General features: G+C 42.4%; 1 protein-coding gene and 1 non-coding gene across 2 annotated transcripts; both read right to left on the bottom strand.

Moving 5' to 3' along the window:
• Positions 1-11108: 11108 nt before the first annotated feature.
• On the bottom strand, positions 11109-12958 carry LOC100825541 (myb-related protein 306). Its single transcript, XM_003576478.4, has 3 exons — positions 12520-12958; positions 12262-12391; positions 11109-12137 (listed from the first exon to the last, which is right to left on the bottom strand). The coding sequence occupies exons 1-3, from the start codon at positions 12650-12652 to the stop codon at positions 11432-11434; spliced, it is 969 nt and encodes a 322-aa protein (XP_003576526.1). The 5' UTR covers positions 12653-12958; the 3' UTR covers positions 11109-11431.
• A 3603-nt stretch (positions 12959-16561) lies between these two features.
• LOC112269105 lies at positions 16562-16680 on the bottom strand. Its single transcript, XR_002960692.1, has one exon. It is a non-coding gene; the product is annotated as a 5S ribosomal RNA (ribosomal RNA).
• Positions 16681-23011: the final 6331 nt, after the last annotated feature.

Raw genomic sequence — 23011 nt, 5'->3', positions numbered from 1 at the left:
TGCATATGAGATCGATCGAGGCCGGAGGCGAAAATGAAATCGATCCATAAAGAGAAAAAGGTGTTTTGTTTATTATTGTGGTGCATGCATGCATGCAGATGCCCTGGCCTGGCTGCCTGAGCTTTTCCTTGCGTCGTAGCCGCCCAGGAGGAGAAAGGAAAAGGTCAATGCAGGCAGCAGTCGACGAGGTGGCACTAGCATATTTAACGCCACTCCCTGTGGTGTTTCCAAGGCCGCGAGCATGGCATTGCACTATGCAGCCCCTGCAGGGACGATCCCTCGTTGTTTCCTTGCTCTTTAATTTAAAACTTTTTTTTGGTGTGTCTATCTGCATCCATATATGTCTGTCTTATCTATCCATGGGACTACTGCTACGTCGTCTCTCGCCAGCGCGGCCACACCCACCGGCACAATTAATCTACCCATGAAGATCTTCATTATCGGTTCCGATTAAAAATAATGCCGTTCCTGCGTAGCCAAATCGACCAACAAAGCACGGTCGCTCCCATCAAAATCTTAGCTCTAAAATTACTTGCCTATGTCAAGCCAATTACCAAAATATTTGATATGCTATGTTGCGGGTGAAGATTAGACGCCACTTGAATGGTAAACCATACAGAACGAGCGAACTGGCAGTCAAAGAACATGTGTTTGATTGTCTCATTGTAAGAGCAAAACACACAGTTGGCGTCACCATGCCAGTTTCTTTTTTCGTAAATTACTCTTTTAGCTCAATCTGCACGATATATATAATCAATACCGTAAACATTCTTAATAGAAAGTCTTTTTAGTTACAAAATTAGTTTGTGCTATGTCGTGAAAATAAAATAGGAAACCGTGTGTGCACTGTCTTTCAGTACCCCAATGCTACAATTTCTGGCAGCTAGGAACCCGTTACAAACAAGACAAATACTGGCATGAACATATACGCTTGACGCGACGTCAGGAACCCGCCTACGTGAACTTCTTGTTAGAAGAAATCAGCGTTCTCCATAGGCCATCAAAGAACAATCTCCCGAGCGGGTCGGGTGGCCACCCCATCCACCACTACTAGCCCTCTCCTCTTTATTCCTTCTCCTTGTCACCGGATTAAGCCTTTGGGCGAAACACGCGCGACAAATAGAGGCGGCGAGGTCTCTCCGGGCTGTCTATCGGAATCGGAGCAGCAAACGAAGCCTCGTGCGAAACCCGCGTGGGAAACAAATGCGGCGAGGTCTCCAGGATGGCTATCGGGATCAGAGCAGCGGCTGAGGCGGCCATCCCAACAACCACTACTAACCCTCGCTCTCTCCCCCTTTCTTCCTCCTTGCCGTCTCTAGATAAGAACTCCAGATGAAGCCCGCACGGTAAACAGAGGCGGCAGGGTCTCCACCAACTAGATAAGGGTTCCAACCGGTTTAGCGCTATGCTTTGCGCGAGCAGACGCCCGCTAGTAGCAAGGGTGGATGATAACACCAGTGTCAACAATGAGTATGCGGGTTGGTAAAACCTCGTGGTTTAGCCTTCTTTGTTTGGATAAGCAGTGGATCCTGATCATTATAATGCAGCGAGAGCAGCAGATCATTATAATTGCGTGGTGAGAGCAAAATCTTATAGTTTCGTAATTATAATGATCTACTGCTATATCTGTAAGATGATGTCCTCGAAGACAACACCTCAATCAGGACCCACGTTACGAAATTCAACTCGATATACTAGCATATCTCTGCACCAAACTCCGTCGTCTTTTCCCTCTTGGGGCATTGTTTTGGATCACATGATGCCTGAAGATGTTTGATCCTGCTCGTCGATGCCAAGTCTGGCATGATGCAACGCTTTGATCTATATCCTGAAAATGGGTTTGTGGAAGAAGGTGGCGGTTGTTTTTAGAACGTGAGCAGACGGCACACGTTGTGGATTCGCCTATCCGGTTGTGTCTAGTGCAGCCTTCGGATTTCGATGTTGGGTGGTGGTATGTGGTTTTCGATCTATGTATTCATCTTGTCGGGCTTGTTAATAAATCAATAAAATGTGGTTCTGTGCATCTTTTTTATGCAGAGGTCGGAGGTTTCAACCACCTTTTTTAAAAAAAAAACTCCATCCTCTTCCGCCAAAACCTAAACCAAATTTGTTAACCGTCGGACCCTGGTTGGATTCAAGGTATTGATCTTTACGAGAGTTTCACTGTTTCAGTATTTATTTCAAGATAAGATACTCATTCTGTTCTTTCAACCTCCTGCATCAACACTTCTCGTACTGTTTCAGGTTGTCCTGACTATCAACATGTTCATTGTAAGTGCGTTATTTCATTCACGCTACTGGTTTATCAGTTTGAGCCGAGGATTAGATGACCCAGCCGCGCTGATCCGGTACCTTCGAACTATTGGGGATATCAATCCAAGTTTCCTGTCCTGCTGTCCATCTGACGAGTGTGTGGGTTCCCTTTTTATCCAAACAAGTCCATACGGGAATATTGCCGTATGTACTGCATACAGCTGGATTTGCCTTTTTCTTAGCGCCAGACTAATCTGGTTTAATGGTGCTAGACTTCGATTAACAATGCAGAGAGAGCAGTAGATCATTATAATTGCGTGGTGAGAGCAAGATCTTATAGTTTCGAAAAGGAAGACCAAAACCTCCCGACCTCTGTATCTAGCAGAACATAGACATAATTTTATTAAATTAAAAAAATCATAACAAATATAGGACTATAACTTGTAAGGCACCACTCTAGCCGAAGGAATCCTCAGCCATGCTTGAACACAATGGGATACAGCAATTACTTTGACTGTATTCATAGCTGAACTAGCTAGCTAGTATGCCATTGTGACATCTCTTCTCCTGATGAGCTACCATCAGATGGAACAAGAGGAGGCATTAGATCGCTTAAATCTAGTGCAGGATTCGGTGAACCTGTCACACAGATCACCGTCATAAGAGCAGAAAAATAAGGTGATCAAGTGTCTCATTAATCATAACAGCGCGCGCTTACAGTTAACTGAATGTGTGTGTGTTGAATTAACCAAAGGACCTCTTGACCAAATCAGACACATATATGTGGTCGTATATACAGGATAATAGACTTGGAAACTTCACAGTCCATATTGTTTTCCCCTAAATCCCTTTCTTAGGTAGATCTATATCCCTGCTTCGTTTATTTCACTTTAACTCAAGTGATGTCATGTAAATTAATCATGTACTTATGATTTGTACATATCACATAAGTCATGTGTTGATGGACTAATTTTGGTCAAAGCTTTATAAAAGAAATACACCCTATATTTTGAAAGGAGGTAGTACAAATCAGCAGGAATGAAACAAAGAAGATTCGGTCATATAAATAAGAATAAATTGCACAAAATCACACATTTTGTAGCTAGGGTTTCATGAAACCACAGTTGACGCTAATTTTCTCACAGAATCACAACTCTTGAGGCATGACTTCTCAAATAACCCAAACTTTCAGTTTAATGGATTTGTCGGTGTTTCCGACGTGTGTGGCTCACATGTAAGTGTCTACGTGGCAAAATACCCTATCCAATCCCCAAACCTGGAGGATATAAAGAACAGGTCGAGTACAAGTCCAGTAAAAACCCCGTTAAGAGATGTATGTGGGTACATCTGTCAGAATCGTTGCCAAAAAGCACTAAATTGGTAGATTTAGATTTTTGAGAAGAGTTATCTCAAAAATGGAGGTTCTGTGAAAAAATTATTGTCAATTGTGGTTCCCTTAAACCTAGCCACCACATGTGTAGTTATGTGAATTTACTCAGTAAATAATAAAGCAAATTTTAAGGAACTACAGTTTTTGAGACAGTCGGCTCACCGAGCCACACTTTTTGCTAAGTGCCCGCAGAACCACACATTTTCGATCAAACTGTCTCAACTAACCCAAAACACAGGTTTACGTTCGTTTGACGGGATTCCTTACATGTGGGCCCCTCCTGTTAGGTTCCACGACCGACCCGAAAAAATGCGGGTTACCGAGAGTAAAAGGGGGGCAAGGGGAGTTAAATGCTGGTTACCAGGTCAGGTCGGGTTCGTCCGGTCCGACGTGGCACTTGACAGGTGGGGCCCACTAGTCAGGAATCCTATCATATGGGCTTAAACATGTATTTTGAGCTAGTTGAAATTCTGACCGAAAATGTGTGGTTCTGCCGTTCTACGGACAAATTAGCAAAAACTAGGGCATGGTGAGACAATTGCCCCAAAAACTGTGGTTATCTAAAATTTACTCTAAATAATAAGCCATCGTATACTTCTTAGCGAAAGATATTTTTGAAATGAAATGGACAATGCTCGTGTGTGGATAAAATTACAAATTATGTCGGGTCAGACAAGATACAACAAAGGAGCAGACTCAGACACAATACGAGTATAAAAAGATACATTTTTAATTAGGACAAAATACATGTGTAAAGGGCTACAAAACTACAAGCCTATATACAAGACAAACAAATTACAATATTTTTTTCCCAAATTTTTTTATTGATTTCAATGTTATATCAAGCGGTACAAACAACAAAGTATAAAAACCCCGGACTCCGTGATAGCACGCACACAGCTAACGAATTCCAGATGTGTACATTATTGAATCAAAAGAAAAGAAACAACTCCAAGCAGCATCATTCCCATGGCAGATGAAAAGATCTCTCAACAGTTGCTTCAACTTGTTGCAAATCAGCAAAGCCAGCTGACGGTTCCCCGACTTGAGTATTATTCTTGCAAAGCCAAATTGCCCAACATAACATTGCAAATCCAATCATAAGAAGTTTAATCTTTCATTAAATCCTCGCAACCAAGAGCCAGACTTGTGAGAAACATTACGAGAGGTGACTGTTGATCACATAGTTCGAGAAACATGCATGGCACCAAAAGAAAACGGTTACAATTGCCTCACCTTATGACAAAAGCAGCATTTGGAGCTGCCATTCAAATTCTGCTTAACATGTTTTGCCTCTGGTCAAAGTGTCCCCACCGCAAGAACCGGTGAAAAGGTTTATTTTCAGTGGCACCTTCAACTTCAGTGACACCTTGTCTGTAATCGACATGTTAGAATGAACTAGAATCTGGTACATTGATTTGACCGAAAACAAGCCGCGTTCTTATGAAGGTTCCAGAACACATGAAGGCAATGATAAATGAATAAGTAAACAATAAAGGCGGTGATGATAATGCAGTGAAGAGCTGACAATGGTAAATATGCACCAACAAAACAATAGCTAACAACACTGTAATGGGTCGTAAAGCAAATTAACATTTCCACAAATTACAAATGCATCCGTGTACTCTATAAGATTCACATAATCTGTTTAGAAACACCAGCTTGTCAGATCCATTAGTGGTCCGTTACAAAATGTTCTTACAATAGATCATATACCACTGGATTTAGAAAAATAATTCAATCTCGTACCTCTAAAACTTGAGAACAATGTTAAACTGTTTTTCATGTGGTCATATTTCTTCTTGCCAAGCGGAACTGTCTTCCAGTCTTGCACATGTGACGATATTGACTTATGAGCAATCTTACCCTTTGAAATAAGACAAAAAAATCTGCAGAGATAAATTTAGAAAGGTGGAGTATTTACCTAAAACTGTAAGCTCTATTTGAAAGAACATTGTTTTTTTTGTAAAGGTAGATATTTTTTAAATGAAACAGACAATGTTTGGATGTGGATAAAATTACAAATTATGTCCTGCCAGACATGATACAGTAAAGGAGCTGACTCTGACCAATATTTTCATACAAAGACACATATTTAGGAGAAAACTACATGTCTAAAGGCTCTACAAAGCTAAACGACTGATATATACGAGACAAAAATATATTTTAAAAAGCGTAAGTTTTTATTGATCTCAATGCTATATCAAACGGTAAAACCAACAAAGAATTGAACCTCCAACTAAACGTGTACATTAAATTATTAGCTAGATCAAAACAATAAAAACAACCCCTACCGGCATCAATCCGAAGACTAGACCGCCACTCATGCATAACGGGTGAAAAGATCTCTAGACCACTTCCTTAAATTTGTTGCATGCCAACAAAGCCAGTTGGCAGTCCATTAGTTTGAGTAGAGTAGACAAAGTACACAGCAAAACTGTACAAGAATATGTATAACCTGCATCGGAGAAGTTACGTTTCTTTAAAAAAATAGTATTGGCCTCCTTCTTTTGGGCTTCTAGACTAGCTTCTAGGTTCCAGACAGCTGAAGCCCAAAAGAAGGGAAAATTTCTCAACAGCTGCCTGGAGAAGCCCAACCCAAATCATGTGTAAAAAGAGCTGCTGGGAAAAACTGGTCTGGACCAGTTTCTTGGGCTTCTCCACACAGTATTTTCATACTTGCCCTCACGGCAAACCATTTTTACGGCCAAAATGCCACCGCCAAGTTCCTTCCGGCGAATCGTTATTTCCCGGACCGAGCGAAGCCCCGAGCGAGCTTGTCTCCCTGCCGTCGCCGCAAGTGGGAGACTGTTGGAAATATGCCCTAGAGGCAATAATAAATTTGTTATTATCATATTTCATTGTTCTTGATAAATGTTTATTGCCCATGCTATAATTGTATTGATTGGAAACTCAAATACATGTGTGGATAAATAAACAAATACCGTGTCCCTAATACGCCTCTACTAGATTAGCTCGTTGATTAAAGATGGTTAAGGTTTCCTAACCATAGACATGTGTTGTCATTTAATAACGAGATCATATCATTAGGAGAATGATGTGATGGACAGACCCAAACCTAAACATAGCTTTTGATCGTGTCACTTAAGTTTAAGTTGCTTATGTTTTATTATGTCAAGTATTATTTCTTTAGATCATGAGATCATGCCACTCCCTAGTACCGGAAGAATACTTTGTGGGCATCAACCGTCATCTCGTAACTGGGTGATCATAAAGGTGTTTTTCAGGTATCCCAGAAGGTGCTTGTTGGGTTGTATGGATCAAGACTGGGATTTGTCACTCCTTGTGACGGAGAGATATCTCTGGGCCCTCTCGGTAATATAACATCCTAATGAGCTTGCAAGCATGCGACTAATGTGTTTAGTTGCGGGGGTATTATATTACGGAACGAGTAAAGAGAACTTGCCGGTAACGAGATTAAACTAGGTATGGCGATACCGACGATCAAATCTCGGGCAAGTAATATATCGCGAGACAAAGAGAATTGGATACTGGATTAATTGAATCCTCGACATAGTGGTTCAACCGATGAGATCTTCGTGGAATATGTGGGAACTATTATGGACATCCAGGTCCCGCTATTGGTTATTGATATTTGATCATGTCCACATGTTCTCGAACCCGTAGGGTCACACACTTAACGTTTCATGTTGCTTGGGTTAGATGAGATAAATGATGATGATATCGAATTATGATTCGGAGTCTTGGATGGGATCCTAGACGCAACGAGGAGCTCCGGAATGTTCCGGAGATAAAGATTTATATATGGAAAGTTGTTTTCAGGGTTCTGGAAAGTTTGGAATATTTCCCGGTTTTGACCGGGAAGCTTCTAGAAGGTTCCGGAGGGATCCGGAGGGTTCCACCTTGAGGCCCACCTATCCCTGGGCTAAATGGGCCTATGAGGGAGCACCCTGGCCTTAATGGGCCGAGGGGCTAGCCCACAGGGCCCATGCGGCCAGGAGGAGAGTCCTGGCCGCGGGAGAGTCCTGGCCGCATGAGAGTCCTGGCCGCCGGAGAGTCCTGGCCACGGGATAGTCCTGGCCGGCCACGCCTCCTCTACCCCTATATAAATAGAAGGGGGGGCAAGGGAGAGAGACACCCCAAGCTTTCAGTTGGATCTCTCTCCCCTGAGCCCTCCTCTCCTCCTCTTCTCACGCGCACGGCGTAACCCTGCCTGTGAGAATATTCACCATAGTCACCATGCCGTCGTGCTGCCGGGATCTCGTCTACCTCTCCCTCTCGCTTGCTGGATCGAGGAAGGAGGGGACAACGTGAAGCTGAACGTGTGGATACCAAGGAGGTGCTGTCCGTTCGGCACTGAGATTGATCTCATTGAAAGTTCCACTACACCAACAACGATCTCGTGATCGTAACGCTTAGCGGTCTACGAGGGTATGGTGTTCATGATCCCTCTCGTTACATACATCTAGTATATATATTCTTGGGTTTTCTTCCGCACTTCTCGTAGGAAATTTTTTGTTTTCTATGCAACGAACCTAACAGCAGCCACGAAGGGCGCGCGGGGCGCTCGACGACGGCCGGGAAGGGCTCGCTGGGAGGATGATGCAAAGGGCGCTCGGTGCGTCTGGGCCAGGATCACCCTCGCCCATCCCGCCGGATCCAATTTCAGACGAGCACTTGTTCTCATGTCAGTTTGATTTCGGAGACGAGTGAAGATTTCAGTCCAGAAACTGAAAAGAAGGAAACAAAATAGCTTGTGAGAGCTTCTTGTGGCAGCAGCTTTTCCTAGAAATTAAGCTAAAGCTGGTTTCTGAAGAAGCTCCAGCCGAAAAGAAGGGGGCTATTATCTTCCTGCATAGCAAATTGCCCAAAATAACCTTGCAGCCCCAATCATATAAGAAGCACATTATATATTTTATTAACTCCTCACTTAGACCCAAACAGGTGATAAACATTAATCGGCAAGGGGGGGGGGGGTGGTAAGATAAGAAGCGGTTGAGCAGACAGTTCGAGAGACACTGAAATATAATGTTGTATATTTGTCTCATCCTCGTGATGAAAGCAACATTTAGAGCTGTCATTCCAATTCTGCTTTAAGATGTTATCTTTGGTCAAAGTGACCCCGCCGGCTGTAAGAACCAAAGAAATTTTGTAGTTTTCAGTGGCACCTTCAACTTCCGTAATACCTTACGTCAGAATGAACCAGAACTCGATACATTGACTTGACCGAAAACAAGGTGCTCTGGTGAAGGTTCAGAACACATGAAGACAATAATAAATAAATAAGTAAAATAATAAAGATAAATTCAGAAAGGAGGAGTATTTTCCTAACACTATTAGGTCTATTTGAAAGAACACCATTTTCTTGTACAGAAGTAAGTCTTTAAAGCATGTAACGAAACTTTAGAAAGAAATACTCCTCTTCCAAACGATCCCTAGAAGAACAAAGTTCCCATTATGTAAAAAACAATATAATCCCAATATGTTAATTAAAGTCCCGGAAGGATTGGGTACAACATGTGACTTTCAAGCATTAGATTGTACCAAATAAGTAGAGGAGACCAAGTACAGAGCAAAACTATACAAGAATATGTATAACATGCATTGGAGAAGTTACATTTATTTTGTTAAAAATGATATTATTCCTGCATAGAAAATTGCCCAAAATAACATTGCAACCCCAACCATATAAGAAGCAAATTAGTTATTTTATTAACTCCTCACTTAGACCCAAACAGGTGATAAACATTCATCGGTGCCGGAGGGACGGGGGGGGGGGGGGGGGGGGATAAGATTAGAAGCAGTTGAGCACACAGTTCGAGAGACATGGCACCGAAATAAAATATTGTACAACTGTCTCATCCTCGTGACGAAAGCACCATTTAGAGCTGCCATTCCAATTCTGCTTTAAGATGTTGTCTTTGGTCAAAGTGACCCTGCCGTAAGAACCAAAGAAATTTTGTAATTTTCGGTGGCACCTTCAACTTCCATAACACCTTACGTCAGAATGAACTAGAACCCGGTACATTCACTTGACCGAGCCGCTCTAGTGAAGGTTCGGAACACACGAAGGCAATAATAAATGAATACGTAAAAAATAAAGATAAATTCAGAAAGGAGGAATATTTTCCTAACACTGTAAGGTCTATTTGAAAGAACATCGTTTTCTTGTAAACGTTTAGTAAGCCTTTAAAGCATGTAATGAAACTTTAGAAAGAAATACTCCTCTTCCAAACGATCCCTAGAAGAACAAATTTCCCATTATGTAAAAAACAATATAATCCCAATATGTTAATTAAAGTCCCGGAAGGATTGGGTACAACATAAGACTTTCAAGCATTAAATTGTACCAAATAAGTAGAGGAGACCAAGTACAGAGCAAAACTATAAGAGAATATGTATAAACTGCATTGGAGAAGTTACATTTATTTTGTTTAAAATGATATTATTCCTGCATAGAAAATTTCCAAAATAATCGTTGCAACCCCAACCATATAAGAAGCCCATTAGATATTTTATTAACTCCTACTTAGACTCAAACAGGTGATAAACATTAATCGGTGGCGGAGGAGGGGGGGGGGGGGGTAAGATTACAAGCGGTTGAGCAGCATTTAGAGCTGCCATTCCAATTCTTCTTTAAGATGTTGTCTTTGGTCAAAGTGACCCCGCCGTAAAAACCAAAGAAATTTTGTAATTTTTCCATGGCACCTTCAACTTCCATAACACCTTACGTCAGAATGAACCAAAACCCGGTACATTGACTTGACCGAGCCGCTCCGATGAAGGCGGCTCAGAACACATGAAGACAATAATAAATGAATACGTAAAATAATAAAGATAAATTCAGAAAGGAGGAGTATTTTCCTTACACTGTAAGGTCTATTGAAAGAACATTGTTTCCTTGTAAAGGTTTAGTAAGTCTTTAAAGCATGTAATGAAACTTTAGAAAGAAATACTCCTCTTCCAAACTGTCCCTAGAATAACAAATTTCCCATTGTGTAAAAAACAATATAATCCCAATATGTTAATTGAAGTTCCGAAGGGATTGGGTACAACATGTGACTTTCATGCATTAAATTGTGCCAAATAAATGCATGACAGCTCTTTGTTCAATCGAACACAAATGAAAAAGATTTAAGCATTACAAGATTATTGGTACAATTTTAATGTGACCCATATCGCACTCCACTTTCACATGTTAAAAACTGGGACCCTTCAAGCTTAATTTCCATCAACTCTTGACATGTTCAGTATTGCATACAAATTACAAATGCGTTTTTCACAAATGAGATCACAATTTACCTTGGAGCTTAAATTTTCGTTCATTCAAAATTTAGAAATCTGTCCCGTGCAAGATTCAAGACACAGCAAAGTAATTTGGTGAACCATGCATTAAGCATATATATCCATGATCAATGAAAAATCAACTTGAAACAAATAAAAGAAAAAAAAACATATACCGGAAATAACAGCAGGAGAGTACTCTAATTAAGCATCGATCTATATAAATAAATCTTTGTTTTATAAGTAAGATGTACATTTCTTTCTTTAATTCTCGCCCTCCTGCACGATCCATTTACGGCATGATCAGTTCCAAACCCTAGTTAACACAGCAAAGACAGCAACAAAAATCTAATTAAAAAGGAAGATTAACCACCAAACTGGATCGATCGACAGTTCTACACCCTGTTGGACCTAAATCGGAGCACCTTCTTCTTCAGTTGTTCCTCGCTCAGCTACTTGATCGGCGAGACCTTTCTCAGAATAACTTCTTCTTGTTGTTGCTGCATGCTCTAGTCGATTAACTTAGAAGAACTCGCTGGGGTCCCCCAGCGGCACCACGTCGTCCATGAGCCCCGCCTCGCCGTCGCCGTGGCCCATGCCGTCGTCGAGCAGCCAGCTCTCCAGCATGGAGAACGCCGGCGCCGCGCCGCCTCCGCCGCCGGTCTTGTGGCTCGTCTCCGTCGAGCCCTCGGGCGTGTGCGCCGCGCCTGCGCTCTGGCTCACCGACGTCGCGCCCTCCCAGGAGGAGCACTGCAGCTGAGGCGGATGCGTCGTTGACGACGCTGACCCCGAAGCCTCCGGCCCCTTGGACGCGGCCGGGCGCATCCAGCCTTCCAGAAGCCGCGCGATGTTCTCCGCGCTCGACGCGTATGTCGTCGTTGTAGGCGCCGGCGTCGGCATCGGCATTGGCATCGACATCGGCATCGGCATCGTCCCCAGCTCCTCCTTGGCGGGCGCGGGCGCAGGGGAGGGCTCGACGGAGAGCGCGTCGCGAAGGGCCTGGCGCGCCGTGTGGATGTCAGTCTGCAGGCGGCGCTCCCACTGGCCCTTGGGGACGGCGGGGGCCGCGGCGGCTCCGGCGGTGTCGCCGGCCGAGGAGGTGGCGGCGCCGCCGTCGCCGGCGGCGGCCTGCTGCATCTTCTTGAGCTTCTTCTTGAGGTGGGTGTTCCAGTAGTTCTTGATGTCGTTGTCCGTCCGCTCCGGCAAGTAGGACGCTATCGCCGCCCATCTATACCCACAACGAAACAAAGCTTAATTAGTACAGTATGTATCAGCAATTGTGTCTTCCTCCATGAAAGAAACGACGAAACAAAGAAGAAAATTATGGAAACTGAAGATGACTGATGGTATACCGGTTGCCGAGGAGGGCCTGGAGGTGGACGATGAGCTTCTCCTCCTGGTCGGTGAAGTTGCCGCGCTTGATCCCGGGCCGGAGGTAGTTGGTCCACCGCAGCCGGCAGCTCTTACTGCACCGCATCAGCCCTGCACAGACGGCCAAAAGTAAAACGCTTTGTTAATTAACTGGATACGGCTGCCTGGGAACCCCAATTCCACCGTGAAAAACGCAAGAACACAGAGGAAGATCAAGCATATACGGATGAATTACGTACCGGTGTTGGTCGGGACGGCGCGCCAGTTCCCGGGGCCGTGCTCCTGGATGTAGGAGACGAGCATGAGGTCCTCCTCGGGCGTCCATGGCCCCTTCTTCACGCCAACCTTGTCGCAGCACGGCGGTCTCCCCATGGGCGCTTTCTCGCGTGCCCGGTACGGTGGCCGGCGGTGGGGTTGTTGGCGAGATGAAAAAGTATCTTCTTGGCTGGCCAGGCTTGGCGGCAGAGGTAGGCTGGCTGCAGTTAAGCAGATATGAGGTAAAAGGGAAGGGGGGTGGGGGCTAGTGGTATATATAAGCCATGGCTTTGTCTCGGAGAAGAAGAATCAGAAGAAGAAACGCTAGCTAGCTACCACGCACCACACTGTCTACTACTGAGGTTTGACCCTGAGTAGAATGCCGAACTAATACCACGCGCTGCGATCGACATGACACATGTTACAGCAACATGTACACATGCACACGAAAATGAGAAGGGAGGGGAGGGTAGCCACACACACACACGCAGAAACACAAGCACAGCACCGATATTATTATTATCCGGCCGGTGATGGGTTTGGTACTTGCTGCTTCAGGATATCTGCCATTTGTGTTTCCTCTTAAATGACTACACTCGGAAATGTATGTGATTAATTGGGGATGGATTTTAATTAAATGATGATAATTACTTGTGCTTATCTTTTTTGAGTGGGGAATTAAATGTAGAGTGTATCTTGCTAGGATTTGAACTAGCTTCAAGATATGCAATGAATTGTGTCAGGCGTATCTGGTTTATCATCCCAAAAAAATATTGAGGACATAGTTTTTGAGATACGATTTTGAGCATATGTTAATTTTCACAAGGAATTACAGGATTGTAAAATATTTGTCAGGACAAACATGATGATATTATTTTATTTTATTTGACTGATCTTTTTTTTACATATCAGTACTCAAAGAGATAAATTTAACTAAACTGATTATAGGACCTCATGTACTTTGGAACGAAGGTAAATATGTATGTGCACTTAAATAAATGAACTTTAAATACGTACTAATCGTTGTTAATTGTGAATATCTTTTTCCTGAGTGTTTGCACATTGGTTAGAACATCAGAGAATCGATAAATTGTAATATGCATGCGAGCATAAATGAACTTTAAAGCTATATTGGATTGATTAACTAGCTAATATTACAGATAGGTAATTTTCTAGAAAGATATATGGCCTAGCTAAAGTGCTCATGAACTTGGTGTTATCTGAATTTGACCAATTCATCTTACGTTTTCTGCACTTAAAATTTTATTTAAAGCGGCTAGGTGCGGAATATACATTATTAAGATCTGCATTAATACTGCAGTGCTAATTAATTAGCAAGTTAACTCGTAACAACCAAGCTTACTTTCTTAATTGAAACGATGTTGACCACCCAAATGCTGTTTACCACATGTTGTGTAATTTCGTGTATTTTGGATGCAACCGTTGGAGATAAAATCATTTCGGATGCAACAGAGTAGCTTATATATTTTTTTCATGGTTTATAGAGATGCATGCAATGTGTTCATTCTCTAATTTGAATTTCTCATGTGTTCATTCGTGGAGTAATTAATTTTTGACACCCAGCAATGTTCATTTTCAAGAGTAGATTTTCAATCTCGGTATAGTACGTACGACTGATGCCCCAATTTTGTTTTACAATATTTGGACCAGGCATATACACGTGGCCTTTTCTTTGGCAGTGTGTAATGAGTTCTCAAATGAGGACAGCAAGGTGCATTGAATTGGATGGGGCTAGCTAAAGTCAGCTTGATTGGAGTGAACTGGGCCGCGTGCATTTATTTTCTGAGGCCATCTTCACCTCCCCGACACTTTTCCACTTTCGTTGAGCAGAAAGTTGAAAGTAAAAGAAGTAGAGTTAGTACTCCCTCCGGCTTAAAAGCTCAGGTTTCCAAAAGAAATACGCTCTCTAAAACATAGCTCGACTGACTACTTTTCGAGACAATCTATCCAGATGATTTCCAAATATTCAAGAGTACTACGTATATAATTTGTCAAAGTGTTAAAGGTTCGTTGATACCCATAAACAACACATTTTTGTTTATTGGGGATTACAATTGAATGAAAGCTGACCGTGTGCGTCAATTGTTGCAGACGTCGGGGGCTATCCATCTTTGAAAATAAAAAACAAATGAAAGAAACGGGAACTGTTTTACACCATAAATTCGTCAAAATTTCTGCTTCTCTCTTTTGCAACCGGGTTGTGACAAATGTGAAAATGGATGAAATAACTAACCTTCTTTTCAAAGTTGAGTCAAGAATGACCTTAGTATGAAACTTCCAAAACTGACTCTTTTACTCAGGTGTTCAGGTTTGTACAGGTTAACGTCATGCATCACGGTGTTGAAAAAATAAACATATTTGTGAGCGCAAAACAAGGGAAAGGGGTCAGCACCAACGAGTTTGACGCCAAGCTCCATGAGTTCAACGTCATTCCCCTTGGCACCGACCTCAAAGTCAAAGGGCGAAGGGCGTTGAGCTCATACCGTTCGGCACCAAAACTATGTATACTAATTGACACCTCAATGCCAATGGGAATGGCGCCGGGCCCACACAACTCAGCACCAGACTCTTTGATGATGACCCTCTTTTCCTTTGTTTCGCTCGCCATGCCAAAGAAATTTTACCGTTAGCTTTCAGTATTTGGAAAAAAAAATTGCTTAATCAAAGTCAAAGTGGTATGACTGATGATATAGTAATGACTTTGCACGTATGACAACCCAAAGGAAACAGCACAAGAAACAGATATCTTGAGAAAAATCAATCAATTATTTTGAAAAAATGTCAAACTTTTTAAAGATCTAGAATTATTACAGAGCCATTAATTATCGACAATTCGAATCCAAGAATCGGAAAAAGGTATTAAACAATAAGGGTCACTTTGATTCACATGGTTTCAAAAACATGGGAGTAGGAAAAACATAGAAATTAAATATCATGGCATGTTAAATCCCGTGAATACAAAACTCATGAATGTATAATGGAACCTGGTTAATTGATTGCACCGCATGAAAAATGAATGAACTTGTTGAAGGATTATGTGCTAGCTAGCCATAGTTGTCATATAACAAGGGCAATTTTCTATGAGATTTGACCTCTTGAAACACTGCTACGAAAAAGGTCACTAGTGGCGGTTCAAAAACGGGGTTAGTGGCTGGGTCGGACCTGCCACTAACTCTGCGCCACCGGTGGTTCAAATCCTGGTGATGCCTGTGGCACCTTACATAAGGTGCATACAAGACACTAGTACCCGCCACTGGTGATGCGCGGGGATGCCCCAAACGGCTTCCAGTGGCGGTGATTATTCCCGGAAGGGGTATTCTCGCGTAGTGGAAAAAATTCTTTGGAATGGCAGGCATAGTCCATATATATATGATAAATTCCTATGGTTTCAAATCCTACAAATCGAACAAGTTGTATAGGAAATTTGACACACAACTTATCATAGACTCTATTGGAGATGGTAATCAGAAGCTTGTCAAAATTTATGTCAAGCTCTTTATTTAGCAAATGTTTCTTTTATTCAAGTAAACAGAACCTCAATGAGTGAATTTATATTTATGAGTATGTATAGTGCAAAGTAAGAGGTACATTGCAAACAGTTTAGTTCTTACATACTCTCGAGTTCATAATCTGGTATATCATCTAACTTAAAAAAAACTGATACATGATCTATTCACTAACTTGATCTCCAGCACGCATTTGTGCACATATGTAAACACACAACTACACAAGTTTACTTCTGTACTTGCATATTATCTACTACTCCATCCGATCCATATTAATTGTCTTAAATTTGCCCAAATATAGATGTATATATATCTAAAAAACGTCTAGATACATGTAATATTTTGACAACTAATATGGATCGGAGTGGGTCTGGACTTATGTGTTTTTGGGATCAAAATCCCATTCCGGTTGTTTTAAGTACAAGAACGTCTCGATCGGACTCCGTATGACAAAGCTACGTCCATTTTATGAAAAATGGCAACCAAAAAAGATAAAAGAGCAATGCAACACGAGAACTTCCCAGGAAGTCACCCATCCTAATACTACTCTCGCCCAATCACGCTTGACTTCGGAGTTCTGATGGGATCCGATGCTTTAGTGCTGGTATGATCGCATCAGACATGTTGCGCGCTCCCTCGAAGGCACCGAGCCCTTTGAGCGCCGCCGACACCGCCCAGAGAGGGCTCGCACGCCGTGGCCACGCGGAAAAAAAAAACCGTCGCTCGTTCTGCTACCTTAGGACGCAAAAAAAGAGACAGGCATCTGGAATATCGGCATAAACCCCAGTGGGTCCGGACTTATGTGTTTTTGGATCAAAATCACGTTCCGGTCGTTTTAAGTACAAGAATATCCCGATCGGACTCCGTATGATGAAGCTACATCCATTTTACGAAAAGTTGCAACCAAAAAAGAGAAAAAAGAAATGCAACGCGAGGACTTCCCAAGATATCACCCAATAACGTTCGTAAAATTTATATAGGCTAGATAGGACCCACTGTGCTGTGGCTTCAGTACACCACGCAGTCGATTTCAGCGTGTACGTACATATATACTTCTCCATATTATTACTGATCTAGGCTCATTGATGAATTAAATGTTCTTCATTGCATATACGCATAACGCACCGTGCATGAAACGTGCAGCAGATCTAAATACATACGGAACGATATGCATGCATGGGCCATATATGGGCGGGCGCGCACATTATACGCTCAAGAGAGTACAGCGTAGCTAGATAGCTCCAATAGGTACGTGTGGCATATTGCTCTCTATCTGCAAGCTAGGATACTACACATACATGATATATACTCTCTCCGATTCTAAATTCTTGTCAAAATATTACATAAATGTATCTAGACGCTTTTTAAGAATAGATACATTCATATTTGGGCAAATTTGAGTCAAGAATTTAGTATCAGAGAGAGTACTTAATTATCTTATACGTACGATATGAGATCACAAATATATCATCGACATACACGTACAGATATATATATGTTCGGTGTATTTAATTAAATATTCAGAGGTATATATGTATATGGACATGTTATATCTGAGAGTGTAATATTGTGTGTCATGCATCCTTGGAGAGATTAAGGCCTCCTTTGATTAAGGATTTTTCATAGGAATTTTGAAAGATTGAAATTCTTAGGAAAATTTTCTACGTTTGGTCGTTTCATTTGTAGGATTGAATACTATAGGAATTATTTCAAAGGATTCATTTGTACTACATTTCATAGGAAATTTCCATCCACTCCAACCTCTTGGTAGAATACCTTTGGTGCAATCAAACAAACTTTGGGACAAACAAAATCTTATAGGGTTCAAATGGACATCACATAGCAATACTTTATTTTTCCTATTCCCGTATTTTTCCAATCCTATGAACCAAAGAGGCCCTAAGATGTGTATAATACAAACGATAGTTTAAGATGTCTGTTTTCCAATTTCTTTTAGTTATGCATAAAAGTTAAAAAAAATCCGATCGTAACCTCACTCCTACAAAACACAACATAAGTGATAAGTCATCAATGACGGGCCTTTCCTGACCGCTACTGATGACCCCTCATCAGTTTCGGGCACGGTACGTCCGTCACTGATGAACCCTCGTCAGTGGCGGGCGAGAAAGGCCTGTCACTGATGACCCTTCATCAGTGACGGGCGCAGGACGGTCCAATGCATAAACTTGCAAAATTCACCAAAACACACATCAGTGGCCGGCATTCCCCTAAAGACCTTCGAAGATTGAAAACATCATAACTAATTCATAAAAAACCAGAAAAATGTGATTCTTTTGCTAAATTCTTTTTTTTTCTTTCTTAACACGTTGTAGCAATAATGTCATATGGTAACATTCGAAAATTGACCTATGTAGTACAATCTTGTCAATTTTCCATAGTTGAACTTTAGTTTTTAAGCCAAATCACCAAAGGTTAGTTCATTTCCATGCCATAGTTGATGATAATATCCAATTTTTGCACAAGTGTGCATCTGGTCATGACAAACTATATGTACAAGAGGTTTTCAAAGTTTTGGTTATAAAAAATGATTTTCCATTTTGTTATAACCAAACTTCACCCCATCTTCAGAAAAGTCAAAAAATATGAAGCAAATGTAAAAAAAAAAAGACAATTCTTTGGCATGGAATCCTCTTATCTATACTAGTTGCTGGGAAAATTGATAAACTTGAATTTTTTATCACTGTTCAAATAATTCTTCACAACATGGACTATCAGGTATGAATGTTTATGTGTTTAAAACCAAATGTCCAAAGTCATGCCCATTTATATGTCATGGTTCAAGATAATGTATCCAGTTTTTGCACATAGATGCATCCTGCGATGACAAACAACATTGCCAAAGAGATTTACAAATGTTTGGTTATGTCAAATGATTTCCCATTTTCCAAATGCAAAAAATGAGATATGTTGTGAAACAACTATAATTAATACGGTTCAAAATAAAACCTATCAATTTTTCAGAGAATGTAGACCGTATTGATAATTTATTGATCAATTTAGTTATGGAAAATACTTTGTATTATACGGAATATAAAAAACACAAAAAAAAATCATGTCTAGCCTCATCAGTGACGGGTTTAACATTTAAACTCACCACTGATGCTATTTCTAGGCCCGGCCAACCCGATTGAGGCCCAACCCAATTTTTGGCCTATAAAAACTACCCCTAACCCTAATCCCCACCACATCTCCTCTATCTCACAACCCCTGCCGCTGTGTCCTCCTCATCTCTCTCCCGAACACATCTCTCTCCCTCCCTCCTCCTCCCTCCTCGATTCTCTCTCCCGTCCCTCTTGCGCTCACCCTCCATCTCGGCCCCGCGGCCTCCCTCGTCCCCGACGCCGCCATGGTGCACCAGCCGCCGCCGCTGCCCTGGAAGCCCGCCCTGGCTCTGCCTCCTTCGGATCCGGCCGCCCCGGCCCCTGCCGCCTTCGGATCCGCCCCCCGCAGCCACCGGATCCGTCCTCCCTCGGCTCAGTAGCGGCCGGATCTGGCCTCCCACGCCGCACAGCACTCCGCTGCTGAGGTAGCCGTCTATCTCCATCTCCATCTCTCGTTCTCTCTCTCTCTCTCTCTATCAGACTCTCTTTCTCTCACAGGTCTGGACCGACTTCGCCGCCGCCAGATCTGGCGGACCCGGGCTCCCTCCCTCTTCCTGCTGTCGCCGCGGGAGCCGGCCACTGCAGCCCTGGCGTGATTTTTTTTTGTGATTTGTTGTATGCGACGTGGATTAATTCATCAATTGGTTTGATTAAATTGTGGATTTGTGATTTGTTGATTTATCGCATGTGGGCTGTGGCCCGCTTTTTTTTGAAATGTCAAAAATGATATCAGTGTCGGTCTCTACAGTGCCCGCCACTGATGTGCATATCATCACCAACAGGGCAACCGCCCGCCACTGATGTACCCCACATCACTAGCAAGAAGTTAGTGGCGGGCGGTCTGCCCGATACTGATAGCCATTTTTGACCGTTACTGATAAACGTTTTTGTAGTAGTGCCTGAGAGAGTAAGTTGTACACAGGAAGAGAAGACTAAACCCTAGCTATTGTCTTTGAAGAAAGTTTTGATCTCCAGAGTTTACCCTCGTCTTTGACAATCGATCTGGCGTTGGGCGACAGGTGACACCACAAATCAATGTTTGGCATCTAGTTTTGTTATTTTTCTTGTTAGGTTTTTATGTTGTTGATGGTGGAAATGTCCATCTAGAAGATTGGTGTAGGCCTCGTGCCCTACTTCATGTTGTCAGTGGTTATCACGGCTCATCTTTTTGTGTCTTCTCACCTTTTGATGTGTGCTCATGTGAGATTTTAAAATCTACGAGGTTAATCCAACTTATTTAAAGATGATATTCTGCAATTTCGTCATCGCATGAATGTAAAGATGCGAATGATGGACGTAGAGCCGATGATTTCGAAGAACCATGATAAAGGTTTTAATTTTGTCTAGAACCTTTGTTGCTCATGTTCGTATCCATTTGTATTTATCTAGTGTACTGCTTTCTTTTATGAATTAATAAAGGCATATTGTTGTTTAAACATACTCCCTCTGATCCAAAATAAGTATTTCGGTTTTGAACCAAATCTAATTCAAAACTGCCATACTTATTTTGGATCCGAGGTAGCAACAATCAGGCGACGGCTTAAGCTTCCAATCGTGACAAGACAAAGCAAGGCCGCTGTCACATGCATGGGCACGTACGTTACGGATCGAACTTTGAAAGCCAGCGGCATGCATGCAAACAGCCTGTTAAAGTGATCGATCGATGTATGTATCGGAGAGTACATGCGCGCATGACGTACGATCGATCACATGCATTGGCAACATACATTCTTCTTTGCACACGTATCGATCGAAAATAACTAAAGTTGACACATTGAAGCAAGCTCCGCATGTCCATCGCTGGATCTCACGTTTTTTGTACAAAGAAAAGTAGCTCCATCATCTAGCTAGCCATATGAAAGCTACAGCTAGGACATGTGTTCAGACATCGATCCACCGTGAAGGTTGAAACTGTAAACATTTCTATTCGGAAGTAAGGGTTGTGGAAGACCGCCGGGGTAACCGAATATCGTAGAGATGTATGTAGAGAACGCTTTTTTATTTCTCCGCCAACAGTCAGATCAACGCCGTGCAAGAATTTAAATCTCACAAAACCACACTTTTCGTGACAAAAGTTGTACAGAACCACACTTAACGATAATCGTCTCACAAAATCACACTTCTTGGGATGAGATTTCTCGCATACCTCAAATCTCATAGATTAGGTTGTTTGGCCGTGTTCCCGATAGGTGGGACCCTCCTGTCATATGCCAGACGACAGAGCCGTTCTTTATTTTGACAGAATCGGGTTGGTTAAATGAAGAAATTAAAAATAGTAATAGGTTAGTAGGTCGGATCGAATGGCCATGTCATATGACATGTGGGTCTGACCTGTCAAAAATTCCATCAAAAGCCCTAATCTATCCGGTTTGGGTCCTTTGAGAAAGTTTATCTCAAGAAGTGTGGTTTTGTGAGACAATTAACATTAAGTGTGAGTCCGTGAAATTCGAGTTGTGGTTTTGTGAAACTTACTCTTTAAACCCCGTGCTCTTTTCTTCACCGTCTCTGACAACGCTGTCGGATCAAGTCATTCCTTTAAACCCCTCAAAGCTCCTGTGAATTCAGTTTGGAAGAAGCACTTATTTTTATGGGAGAAATTTGTACTAAAACAATGACAAGAATTTAGAATCGGATGGAGTAGTTGACAAATTAAACAATGGCCTGTATGTAAGCACACCCATTTATTTAATTTTCAGCACGCTAGCTATAATACAAAAGAGGCTGTAAATCTTCTCGCTGATAAAGTACTTGATTTAACAATTTTAACATCAGCAAGAACGAAGGTTACATGCTTGGCTTAGCTCATGGAAGAGTCTGCCCGGCTTGATCCATCTTCTTTTCTCGATCCGTTCCGCGTCCGCCTACTAGCCATTTATTGGCGACGAAAAGGGCCGCTCGAATCCAGCTCAAAAAAAAATTAAAAAGAAAGAAAAGGGCCGCTCGAAACGTGACGGTACTTCACTTTCGTGGTTGAATTTTGTTGGAGTGGCATCCATGCATAGATAGGTTCAGATATATTTTGATTCATCTCAATGCTCGAAAAAGGTTGGCAACAGAAACCATGTCGGAGGAATGACTCCGGATAGGATCATGACGACACATAATGACCGGCTAAGTAAAAGCAGCGCCGACATAAGTGAATAAACCGGCACTCATATTTTCTAACAGACCGGCATACCAAAAGTATGCCGGCGTCGTTATCTTGTCTCATGTGTCTACGGGACAAGTAAAAATGTCTACGAGACAAGTAAAAGCTATCTTCTCTCGGCTGGAGCCGGGATATGCCAACGGTCTTATCCTGATCACACGGTCTAAAATAAACTACGCTCCTTTGATGACGGAAAAGCAGTCGTTGCTCACGTCGCCGTGTCGGACGACTGCATAGTGACGCGCCATAGAAGGACGGTGACGAGAGCCGGAGCATGGCTACAATGCGCGCCACCTCACAGTACGAAAAGCACAAAACTGCATTGTCCCCTCCCGGACAATCCGGAGGGGACCATGGGCACACCCGGCGGGCGTGGGGTAGTTAGGATTTCTCCTTGCCCCACTTGTCATTGTGACCTTCCTAGCCTATAAATAGAGGCTTCACCCCTCCTGTGAGAGGGGTTTCTTCTTCTTCCTCTGAACACAGCTCAAGGAGCACCATTGTAGCTCTCTGTTATCTCAGCTAATACGAACAAAGCAGGAGTAGGAGATTTACCTCTACAAGAGGGTTCCGAACCTGGGTAAACACCATGTCTTCTCTGAGTTGTGCGTGGTTACTCTACACCATCACTCCTCCGGATCCACCATCGTCCATCGGCTCCAGCTCAAACCATCTCATG

This window comes from Brachypodium distachyon, chromosome 4, assembly GCF_000005505.3.
Source record: "Brachypodium distachyon strain Bd21 chromosome 4, Brachypodium_distachyon_v3.0, whole genome shotgun sequence".
Taxonomy (NCBI): Eukaryota; Viridiplantae; Streptophyta; class Magnoliopsida; order Poales; family Poaceae; genus Brachypodium; species Brachypodium distachyon.
This window is presented reverse-complemented; position numbering and strand designations above follow the sequence as displayed.